The 12,215-nt window shown below is 45.6% G+C and overlaps 1 protein-coding gene across 5 annotated transcripts; it reads left to right on the forward strand.

Annotated features, from left to right (window-relative positions):
- Positions 1–460: 460 nt before the first annotated feature.
- On the forward strand, positions 461–10,544 carry aknad1 (AKNA domain containing 1). 5 transcript variants are annotated; one of them, XM_084007009.1, is made up of 22 exons: positions 461–1,158; positions 1,730–1,924; positions 2,445–3,631; positions 3,732–3,806; positions 3,895–4,006; positions 4,311–4,459; positions 4,526–4,585; positions 4,717–4,850; positions 4,938–5,130; positions 6,250–6,413; positions 6,702–6,854; positions 7,092–7,251; positions 7,337–7,431; positions 7,542–7,747; positions 7,821–7,938; positions 8,469–8,651; positions 8,886–8,992; positions 9,119–9,256; positions 9,339–9,428; positions 9,711–9,825; positions 9,943–10,099; positions 10,222–10,544. In XM_084007009.1, the coding sequence occupies exons 2-22, from the start codon at positions 1,741–1,743 to the stop codon at positions 10,417–10,419; spliced, it is 3,978 nt and encodes a 1,325-aa protein (XP_083863135.1). In that variant the 5' UTR covers positions 461–1,158; positions 1,730–1,740; the 3' UTR covers positions 10,420–10,544. The 5 variants fall into 5 exon arrangements, with proteins under 5 accessions (XP_083863135.1, XP_083863136.1, XP_083863137.1 ...); XM_084007010.1 differs by having other exon boundaries at positions 9,714–9,825; XM_084007011.1 differs by having other exon boundaries at positions 6,286–6,413.
- The last annotated feature ends 1,671 nt before the right edge of the window (positions 10,545–12,215 follow it).

A 12,215-nucleotide genomic window follows, 5' to 3' on the forward strand; every position in this document is an offset into this window, starting at 1 on the left:
TTTAGTTATCCAGATGACACATTCATTTACCGGGTACATAAACAAAGAATAGCTCATGAATAACACTGACTAGTAGAAAACACACCCAGTATAGTACTAGTTGTAGTTAACTGCATGCCACAAGCTAAAGGTCTGGTTGATGTGTGTATGCCTGCATAACTGTGTGTGTCACTAAAGCAAATAACGCATATACATTCAATAATGTCACAACAATGCAAGACAATTATTATTAAATACTACGTGTTTTTGTAAACAAACGGTGACAGATTCATTTCTCCTAATTGCCAGTGAACGTGCACCTCTGTGTGTGTGTGTGTGCGTGCGTGTGTGTGTGTGAGCTCCATTCCGACACATTCATAGCAGCGAAAGAGAGGACCGTGAACGTAACAGCAGCTATGCATTCATGCCTCTCAGACCAAAGATTAGCGAGTTAGCATGCTAGCCGCTAAACTTACGTTAGACGATCCAGCTCGAACAATGGTGACTTCTTCTCTTCTTTTCTTCACTTTCTCACAAGAATAAAAACCCACGCTAGATTATTTTTTTAACACAAAACAAACAGAACAAACGATATATGTATTTTCAGCATAGCACTACATTATCCTTTAACTTTTGTAAACTTCGATGAGACAGAAGGAAAAACCTTGTGGATATACGCTACCCTGTGTGTTTTTACCGAGTGGCCAATCAGCGGACGACATTCAAAGATAGCCGCGCCCCCGGACGACAGCCATTGGACCAATGTATTTGAATGGAAACGGGATGACGTGTTGTCATTATGTGGCTGCACCAGGTTAACGTATGATATTTTGTGCACACACATGAATAACATTTCCCTCACGTTATTAAACGCTCAATAATAAATAAATACCACTAAAGTTCTTTGTTCTTAAACGTTCTTCGGAGGTTATTTTTCTTTCTTTTTTTTTAAATCACCGTCGCCTAGCAACCCGACTCCGCCTGTGTACGCCCTGCCAGCCCGGCTCCAGACGTCCAGCGCTGCCGTGGCCGGCGACATTTCATTATTAATGATGCCGCAGACACTCAACCTGTCCGAGGAACCATATGTGAAGAAAGGAAGCGGCTGAAAGGCTCCGGAGGGTCGCAAGATGATGTCGGGAGCAGCGGAGTGATGTCCCGCCGCTGACCGGAAGCCAAGTAAGTTCCCACCGCAGCGTCACCGTGTGAGACTGGACGTTCAGGAATCAGAGCAGACACCGACACGCGGAATTGGCCTTTAAACAGCTTCTTTCTTCTAATGCATGCCTCACTCACCAGGGAAAGTAACTAAGTACATTTACTCAAGCAGGCTGCAGTACTTGGATAGAGCTTTGAGACCCCTCTACTTCACTTACTTGAGTATTTCAATGTTTCTGCTACTTTAAACCTACACCGACTCTACAACATGAAAATAATTACTTTTTATAATAATAACTGACAGTTAAAAGTACTCATTCTGCTATGTGCTGCAGACGAGTACGTTTACTTTTGATAGATGCTGACAACACATATATATATATATATATATTGCAGCTTAAGTAGACCTCTTCCACCAGTTTGAAACACTTTCACACCATTATCTCACACAACCCTCTGCCACACAATGCATTACTGTTTAATAACTGACAGCTCAACACATGTTGAGCCAGTGTTGTCGGCTCACAGGTTGCGTTGCTAAGTGATGAACAGGTGCTCCATCCTCTGTTCTTACCTCTTGACGCGGGTGAAGACAACGTGTCCATGGAGGGGGAACCGGAGGACTCAGACCTGGACAAGCCCACGGTGCTTTGGGAGAAGTGCATTCAGCAGAGCATCTTTGTCGACCTCAGTGAGGATGAAAGTCTCCACCTCAGTGACTTGGAGAGCTCTTTAGCCTTACATCTGTCCCAGTCTGCTGCCTCTGAGGCCAGCATCCACCTCAGTGGTAAGTTGATTTTTGTCTACTGAGGTTTTTTGTTGTGTGTTAAACTGTCATGTTTTTATCCGTCTTGAACTATACATCACACTATCTGAATAGTCCAATGCAGTGTTAGTTAGTTCACATTTAAGAGCAAGCTACAGTTTTTTCTCACACATTCAGAGACCGTGGAGATTCTAAGCTTGGGCATGATTTTAAATTCAACTGATGGAAAATGACTTTGTGGCACTCCGTTAATATGATAAAAAAAAGTAATGTGGGTAATGTTCTTTGGAGCTATTGTTCCTTTTCCGGTGACACTTTTTATTTTCTACTAGAACATATTTACATATAGAATATATGTGTATTCACCCTCCGTGTGAAATAGTGCACCTTTGTAAAGGTAGTTCTCAGGCTGTGGGTAGAGATTCTTAGATGGAGGAGCAGTATATTAGAATGTAGCTTTTGTTTTGTTTTTTCCCCTTTAAATTAATCCATGCAACCTTCTCATTTGGTATTTGAGCTGCTGGTTTTCTTTCATTTACAGGGAGCCGGGGGCTGTCCGCCTTGGATGTCACCTCCTCTGAGTCCAGTATTACCAGCAGTCAGGGTGAGAGGGTGGCAGAGAGCCAGACCAAGAGCAGCACATTGCATGTGTCTGCCCAAAGACCAAACACCATCAAAGACCAGCCGCCCTTAGAGCAAGAGGACCAAGGGCAAGATACTAGTGACGAGGATCAGGAGGATCTACCTTACGATGGTTACCTTGGAAGCTGCTACTTCAACCAAACAGCTATCTCTGAGGGCAACATGAGCTCTGATGGAAGAGAAACGGTTCATGCAAGTCCTGAAGCTCCTGGTTTGTTTGAATGTATGACAAGAGATGGAGACGATATCATTGAACGCTTGGTTTCTGTTAATGCTGAGAAACCAGCAACTTTGTTACAAGAGGATGCCAACATCAAACAGGACAACCTTTTTGATGCGTCCAAGCCAAGTGAAGTCACCCCCTCGTGCCCTTGTCCTTCCGACATCAACCAGTTGTTGCTGCGTTACTTCTCCCAGGAAGAGCTGCTGCGGCCAGGAAGGCTGATCGAGGCGGAGACGCTGCCGGAGGTGTCTCTACTGGAGAGCATGGACGACACCGTTTTCAGCTACGCCCCAACACACAACAGCACAGTTAAGAGTAACCAATCAGAGAGCCCTGCCTGCAATTCTGAGATTCATCAGAGTTTCTGCTCTGACAGGACGGATGAGAACAGTGCATCAAAAAAGACAGCTTTAGAGGAAGAGGCCAGAAGTGAAATAGATAATGTCACCACTTCTGACAGCATTATATCCAGCTCAAGTATACACTCAGAACAGGGCAGCAGAGGTACAAGCGCCGCAGAGGTGGAGGAGCAGGAAAAGGCCGAAGAGGAAGATCAGGTTCAGAGAGTCCCACTTGTGCGTGCCAGTTCATTCAGCGAGATCAAGTATGGCCAAGGCCAAGTTCATTACCCACCCCCTGACTTCTCCAAGGTGGCCCCCAAAGTAAAAATCCCCAAAACTCCAAATGGACCAGCCAGACCTGTTCCTCAGAGCCCCAGCATCATGCAGAGAGCCCAGTCCTCTCCAGGCATGTTAGACCTGATCAGTCGAGTCCTGGAGGATTCGGCCCAGCCACCAGAGAAGCCCTATGTCTTTGATAACAAGGACAAACCGTCTGCTCCTGCACTGGTGCATCACCTGCAGGTAGAAAACATTCAGGGTGAACAGTACATGACTTATGAACAGTAACACATATGAATGTTGGACTAACACTCATAACATTTGTCTCATTCCATGTCTTTAGGCCGAATATGATAAATTACTAACCAAATATGCTGAGGCAGAGAACCTTATAGATCAAATGAGACTAGGAACCAACGTAAGTTTTTTTTAACGGCCTGTGAGACATCAATTATAATTTCAGAGTCATACTTTCAGGTTAAAAATGTATGGATCTCTTTTTACAGGCTCAGCCATCCACCGAACCGACGCTTTATTTGGAGTGCGATGATGATCATGAGGGTAACTTAGTTGAGGGAAGCCATCTTGGATCTGTGGCTGCTCGCCTTCCCCCATCAGGTACGTCTCTGTGTCCGACATCTGATATTATGACAGGACAACGCTTTATGCAGTGAAGCGTGGCTGGCTTCTATAGAGACAAATGGGGTCAGATGACACTATTCTAGCTTTTGGAGCATGCTAATTAGGTTAAAAAACAATGCCTGTAAAGTGGACAAGCAAACCACACTAAAACATCTTGGTTTTGATTTCTACGTCATATTTTTAAATCCCAAGGTCATCAGTAACTGTATGCACCATGTGTACGTCTTAACAGTTCAACAATCAACACATTCTTTGCACTCTGGTCTTGCTTTGTCTTCAGCAAACCTTGGTGAGAAACGAGAAGCAACTCCCCAGAGCAACATTCAGGAGAGGAGCACAGCTTCCTCTGGCCAGCCTGAGGACGCTCCCAGTGACGGGGACAGAATGACCGCAGAGCTGACGGACATCATCGGCCAGTTCATGCAGAAGGTAAGACTGGAGATGTGCAACAACCATTAAATGCACAAAACCATTTATGCACTCTCTTCTATTCAGGTGGAAGAATTGAAATCGATCGTGAGCAACATGTCAGCGAGCACAGCAGAACAGCAAATGGTAAGAATATTCTTTTTACTCGCTATTTGGAGTTCATCACTTAATGCACTGACGTTGTGTCTTTGAGGTGCATTCACATTTTAAACATTTTCTTCTGCATGTGCATAAATGTAAAATATGCCCATTGTCAGATGTTGAGGAGCATCATGGAGGCTCAGGACCAACTGGAACGAGAATACATCCGGAAGAAGGAAGAGCACAGAGCTCTGGAGATGCAGAACTACATGGGCCTGTCCAGGAAGACCGGCACCTTTGACCCAGACAGGTTAAAGAGACGCTGCTGTGGCACCTGCATGAATGTGTCATCATCACGTTAACGCATCCATTCATGCATGTGTTCCAACGTGTGCAGGCTGGTGGAGGGAGACATATTCAGGATGGGGATGCACCTCGAGGACATAAAGGAGATGATAGACAAAAATGTGTGTAAGCAGATTTCTCCACCCCAGTCATCCTCCACCCTCACGCCCACCGAAGAGACGCTCCACATGAAGCCCAGTCCTCTCTGCATGCCCACACACTCTCCTCCAGCGTCCCTGCATGAGGTAACCAGCTCAGACACACCAGCAGGCATTCACACCTCACTGCTAGGGGAGTGCTAGGTCTCAGTGTGATGGAGCTATTTGAGTTGAATGCTGAATGTGCACTTAACATGCTTTTTGTGGCCACTTCACAATCTTCATCCATCCAAATAAATTGTTGTCCATACACAGTATCTGGTCACTCATGTTGGAATGGCATGTGGTTGTTGAGGGTTCAGTCCCAGACCGTAGGGTTAGAACGGGTTAGGTCCAAGACCTTAGGGTTAGAACGGGTTCGGTCCAAGACCTGAGGGTTAGAACGGGTTAGGTCCCAGACCTGAGGGTTAGAACGGGCTCGGTCCAAGACCTTAGGGTTAGAACGGGTTAGGTCCAAGACCTGAGGGTTAGAACGGGTTAGGTCCCAGACCTGAGGGTTAGAACGGGCTCGGTCCAAGACCTTAGGGTTAGAACGGGTTAGGTCCAAGACCGTAGGGTTAGAACGGGTTAGGTCCAAGACCTGAGGGTTAGAACGGGTTAGGTCTTAGACCTGAGGGTTAGAACGGGTTAGATCCAAGACCTTAGAGTTAGAACGGGTTAGGTCCAAGACCTGAGGGTTAGAACGGGTTAGGTCCAAGACCTTAGGGTTAGAACGGGTTAGGTCTTAGACCTGAGGGTTAGAACGGGTTAGATCCAAGACCTTAGAGTTAGAACGGGTTAGGTCCAAGACCTGAGGGTTAGAACGGGTTAGGTCCAAGACCTTAGGGTTAGAACGGGTTAGGTCCCAGACTTTAGGGTTAGAACGGGTTAGGTCCAAGACCTTAGGGTTAGAACGGGTTAGGTCCCAGACCTTAGGGTTAGAACGGGTTAGGTCCAAGACCTTAGGGTTAGAACGGGTTAGGTCCCAGACTTTAGGGTTAGAACGGGTTAGGTCCAAGACCTTAGGGTTAGAACGGGTTAGGTCCCAGACCTTAGGGTTAGAACGGGTTAGGTCCCAGACCTTAGGGTTAGGGTCCAATATCTCTTATGTTCAGATCAGTTCTCTCAGGGAGGAGATGCTGATTGTATGTGTGTGTGTGGGTGTGTGTCTGTGTGTGTGTAAGATTACACTAACCGCAAATTATCCGACTGGGTCTAATGTTTCAGGGGCCAAGTGCATGTTTTTCCACTGTGTGTTATAAGATGGAGATGCAGAAAGAGGAGGAGGTGGAGGAGGCCAATGAGGTCCATGGAGATGAGGGATTTCAGCAAAGCAGTGAAGTCATAACATCTGACTCTTTACTGAAATATACTGGACACTGCCATTCAAGGTGCTTGTTAATAAAGTAAAATAATATATGTCAATGATATAATCAAATAGGTCCTGTTGATATACCTATAAGTAGTCATCCTGGTTAGGAAACATAAATATTATACACCCTTGTTAGTGGCACTATTGTGTCTAGCCATTGATGTTTTGAGTGGTGCTTGCATGTGTGTTTCTGCTCAAATGATAGGCATGTTCCCAGCCCTCCCACGGGCAGATAGTGTTTCAGGTGCGGTGTCGGTGTTGGGTTCGCTGTGTGACTGTGCAGGTTTTCTACTCCGTCCTGCTTCAGGAGCTCACTGGGCTCTCTAGAGGGACTGGAAATCCAGATACGTGAAGAAGAGGGGAGCTCTGTCTCGTCAGAGGCGATAGATCACAGTAACATCTTGGCATACTTGAGTGGAAGCAGCTCGTCCTCCAGACAGAGGCAGCGGACACCCGACAGGTCAGTGCTGTGATGTTAAAGCTGTCACAGTGTAAGAGAGCTACTTTTGCACACTATATGCATTATTAATCATGACATAGGGAGCATCTACAGTACTCTACCAAGGAGAGTTAGCTTTATTACCAATGCTATTCATGTCAACCTGCTAAAGTACTACTTCCCCAAACCCTCACCCTTCCGCAACTCCACCCCACAGACTCTAAATACCATATATCTCACTTGTTGTCGTTGCTGCAGTCAGAGCAGCCCAGATAGTGTCTTGAACCTACTGGGTGAATGTGATCTGGGTGATTGTGTGAGTCTGGCTGTGGAGGTCTCGTCTTCCTCTGATGCACCCAGACACCCAGACAGCCATAATCTCTCAGAGCCTCCTCTCAACACCTCATCTTTATCACAGGTCGGTCACAGCTGGTTGGTTTGTTTGGTGCGGAGGATGCACTGCTTGCTTTATTTGATCTGTTCTTGTGTCTTCTGAGGTGCAGAGGATTGTGAGTCCAGAGACAGACAGTGGATTTGGGAGCTCTTACTTGAATCAGTCGGCCTCTGGACCATTTCAACCAAATCCTCTCACAGAAAGGTAAGAAGCTATATACACAGAAACAAGAAAATACTGTTGAAGTATTAAATAAAGTCACGATCTTTGCATCAAATTTGAGAATAACTCAAGTGTGATCCTCCCATCTACAGTGTGCCATCCCAGCATGATGGTTTAAGTAGCTCAGACAGTGAGGGCTCCTGTTCCAACCTGCAGACCGCCATTCATTCAGCCTCCCTCACCAGCCAGCGGTGGGCCAGTCCCCACCCATCTGTCCAAACACAGTCCTGTGGTGCTGCTGCAGCAGTGGAGCGGTGGGTGGAGAGCACCACTAAGGAGCCTTCGGTCAGATTGCAGGGTGAGCAAATGGGCCTGCATTATTTCATCTTATTACTGCAACAATGAACACGTTTACACTATTGACCAAACAGGATGTGAGAGCAGTCTGCCTGCCCAGCTCCACCACCACCACGTATCTGAACCTGTTCTCAGCACCAGCATGGGAACGGAAGAGAGAGGCAGCACCCTGCGCTCCTGCTCCTGTAATAGGTAAGTGTGTGCTAAAGGTGTCGGTGGCAGATTGCTGCACCAGGTGTCTCCGTGTTGTCTTGGGTATTGAAAGCAGGTTAAAAGGTTTATTTCGAACTTGGTTTTCAGAATGGAGATAATGGCAGATGGGCTTGGCAGAGGATGATTGTTCTCGGGGTTGATCCAGTTTCTGAATTGACAGGAACAAGGAGTTGGGTCTGATGGCTGAGAGTGAGCTGACAGGGAGATTATTCTCAGCATGAGGGGCCTAAATTCAAACTCAGTGACAAAAATGCAGAGACTGGGATACATGGCAAATATTGGGAGGAGGAAAGCCAGGGTTTATATACTGCAGCAGTTGATTAGATGATGAGACTGAGGCGTGTCAGCTGCCAGAATCAGGAGGAGGAGAAGCCACGCCCTCACAAAGACAGACAGTCACACATGGATACAAGAGGACAGGAAATGCACAGAAAACACAAGCAGTTTCCCCATGAAATAAAGATTAAATCATCTGACGGTGTATCTGTGTGTGTTTCATGGGTGTTTAGTGAGGCTATCAAGGCCTTGCAGTCAGAGGTATTCCAGCTGAAGAAGGACCTGGAGGAGGGCTTAGTCCAGCTGCCTCACCTAGAACAGAAGATGGACTATCTCACCTCCAAATACAGACAGGGCTGTCAGGAGCGCAAGTCTAAAACCAGACCCCGGACCCAGCACAGACTAGCCTGCAACAGGTGGGGAGCTGATCCTGCAGGCTGGCAGTGGAGGAACAGAATCATAATGGCCATTGATTGGGTGTTTTGCTGTGACTTTATTTGACTTTTACCTTTCGTGATTATTGGATATCAACCAGACAAACTTCCATGAGATATAGAGATGTTGAATATCAGATGAAAGCCCAGGATCCTGTTCTGACCATTTATTCATTATAGAGTCGTTATTATGACCCTCTGTATTCTAACCTCTAGTGTGTGGAAGCCATCAAGTAGCACAAAGAATGTGAGCGCTCTCAGTTCCAGCCAGATGCAGATAGAGGACTGGATATCCTTAGACATGGACCCCAGCAGGAGCCAAGGTACTCCACCATTACCAACACACCAAACACACCAAAAATCAAAATGCAGCAAGACAACGTGTGTCTGTACATCTGTGTGTTTGTGTCTGTATTTCTTCCATCATCTGCTGTGGTTTTGCTCTTCAGGTACAGACAGCGGGGACACAGCTGGCTCTGAGGTAACGTTCCAGTTCCATAGTTCACCTGTAGAGGGCAGGGGAGGCAATGTCCGCTCCTTACCCGAGTTTCAATACAAACTTCACGAGGCGCTGAAAACCAACAGAGGTCAGAACCGTAGCTGGTTTTCACAGTTTTGTACGTACCCTAACAGGAATGTTGTATCCAATATTGTGTTATTTTTCTACAGAGGGAAACGGCTCGGTGAAAACATCTGGTCTGACTGGCTCCTTTTTAAGAGGGAAGGCTTCGGACAGCCAGGCCAAGCAGACACCACAAAGTAATTTATTTATCATCTAATGTTCATAGCATCTTTATAGCTTATTGGTGTGATTGTGACTGATGATGTTGTCCAATTTACTTGTGGCAGATTTCAGCTTTATTTTCCCATAATAGACTAATTGTTTTTCAGAGAACATACAAGAAACGCATGAAAGAAGCTATGCTAAAATAGGGCAGCGACTAAACACTGTCATCAGAATCCCCACTATCATCATCATCATCATTAAAGTATGCTTGCATACAATACATACCGTCATCCTTTATGTGTTTGTGTGGACAGCAGCTGTCATGGAGAGTTTTTACTCTGAGGAGAGGTGGTCTCTTCTCCCCTCTCCATCCCTTCAGAAACCCCTCCTCCAGGTCAGCTACGGCTCCTCCAGCAGCCTGCCTGCAAGGTAAACCCATCACACAAACACATCACTTACTGAAAGCAGACAGATACTTATCAGAAGATTCATATGATCATATAACATTCAGAATCATTCTTCCTTGCTGTGTGTCCTCAAATCCAGCTATAAATTGAGGGAGCCGCCTCTGCAGTCCACATCCCATCACAGAAAGCGCTCCACCCAGTCAGACACAGCACTCCTGCCCAGTAATGTGTACTTCCTGCGGACACCGTCTCCGGCATCAGCGCCCTCGAGGACAGGCAGACGCAAAGGGAACAAGGTGAGATGTCTCATCTGGTCACATGCATGTCTGCTGACCATTCTTACATCCCCACCCAGAATACAAGACATTCCCCTCTTCTGTGATTAGTTCATTAGAAAGTTTGCCAACTGTTCTTCTAGGAGGTAGAAATGAACAGGACTCTAGACCAGGCCCTTGAGGTGGCCCGCACCATGAAGAGGACCACCGACCGAATGGCCAAGAGACTGTCAGCTGACCTGACTACGGCTCATTTCCACAGGAAGCAGCTCAGCATGCAGCCACTGGGGGGCAGGAGACACCGTTATAACAAACAGAGTCCAGATCAGTTTGCACTGTAATCCTCCATCTAGCAGCCACTACCACACCTGATGCCCGTGCAGGATATACGTTTGTTCAATGATCAGTTATGTAAGGATCTGTTTATGTTAAGTTATTACTTTTTACATGGTTGTATGTTTGAAATCACACTGCAAAAATAAAATGTGGATAATACAACCATACCTGTATACGGTGGACGTTTTTAAAATACTTTTCTAGGGTTAGTGTTACTAAACATCAGTCACGGTCCAAGCAATCACTCAGCGGTCACCAACCCTTGTTTCCTGTCTTATTTCACCTGCTCCCCAACTATTAGCTCTCCGAGCAGCCAAAGGGTAAGGAGATGAAGTTCTATTAGAAGTAGGTCAGATTTGTAATATTACATTTCAGGAAAATCCCTCTCTGCCTTTAGTTCGAATGAGTATCAACTTTTGTCCTTATAACTAATATGCTCATGTGACGCCTCTAATGTGCATCCCTGCTGGCCTGTGGGTGCTGGTCGAACCAGTGTCTCCTTACTGAGTGTCTGTTGTCACCGTCACTGCCTGCTGGTGCCGGGCTGTGTTCACTTTTTGTTTGTGGGGTATCACATTTAGCTGTTGTCCAAGGGGGGTATCAGGGAAGATGTGCCTAAACAACATTCCTGCTCCCTCTGATTGTTGAAGGACAGTTCTCAGTGTTGACGAAGCTGCAGGCCATGAAGACGGCCTCACAGTGAGCAAGCATGACTCTCCAACCTGTGTAGTGGACCTCACACTGAACACACAGAATCAGCCTCACAGGCGGTTTCTGAGACAGCACCGTGTCTTTGGCTCAGAGTTTCAATGGGAAAAAACATTTTTAGTTTAGACAATTGAAGGATAATGAACTTTATCTTAAATGTCCATTTTATTTGCTAAGTCAACATAGTGTGCAGTGTAATGTCCAAACTTTTTTTTATTTATCATTATTAGCCTTTTTATAACCTTTCTAAGTCGCTTTACCTCATATCAAATGACTAAGTGGATCATCAGATCATCTTAACTTGTAGAGAGTTTGTATGAGTAAATATTTAATCAGGAAAAACAATTACTTGTGGCATTTAGCAAATATTGAAGCATGCAGGAGCATTATCTGTATACAAAGCTCTCAGGCTGGTAATAGGGAAATCTGACACCGTTCTTTTTGTTCTTTGAACTGAGGAAAGCGGTGATTTTGTCATTTGTTTGGAGCTTCCTACTTTTTTTGCGTGAATTCACAGGAGAGTTAATCTGCTCCTCTGGGATCCTCCCAGCCCATCTTCACAAACCACACCTGACGCCGATACCTGGCCACCGGGGAAAAGAACAGCCTTTATAATAACCTTGGCTTTGTTACCTTCACTGAAGCTTTTCACACACACACACACACACACACACACACACACACACACACACACACACACACACACACACACACACACACACACACACAGTAAAGTACAGTAAAGTTCTCCGTCATATGAAGTTACAGTTATCCAAATGCACGTACGTGGTTACACAAGTCCAAGTCCATAAGTTACACAAGTCAGCTTTTTTTCTGCAATTTTATTTTGTCTATCAGTGGTGAAAGTTTCATCTCTCACAAGATTTAACAGAAGTGGAAACCAATCAAATGTTGTTTAGTTGAAACCTTAAACAGGCTATAAAACTTACTTTTGGACACAGATCATCACTTGTATCACACGATTTTCACGCTGCAAAACAACAAAATGCATGTTTCTCAACGACAAGACTACAAGAAAAGACACCATTTGTTCATTTTAAAGACATGCTGTTTTGTTGTATCTACATCCTCA

The sequence above is a fragment of the Eutrigla gurnardus genome, assembly GCF_963514095.1.
Source record: "Eutrigla gurnardus genome assembly, chromosome: 4".
NCBI lineage: Eukaryota > Metazoa > Chordata > Actinopteri > Perciformes > Triglidae > Eutrigla > Eutrigla gurnardus.

What these genes read in the sequence shown, in the direction of transcription:
- aknad1 (XM_084007009.1), top strand. Translation starts at nt 1,741, where the DNA reads ATGGAGGGGGAACCGGAGGACTCAGACCTGGACAAGCCCACGGTGCTT. An exon ending in TCGGCCAGTTCATGCAGAAG is followed by an intron (nt 4,460 to 4,525) that starts GTAAGACTGGAG and finishes TCTTCTATTCAG; the next exon opens with GTGGAAGAATTGAAATCGAT. An exon ending in GCACAGCAGAACAGCAAATG is followed by an intron (nt 4,586 to 4,716) that starts GTAAGAATATTC and finishes GCCCATTGTCAG; the next exon opens with ATGTTGAGGAGCATCATGGA.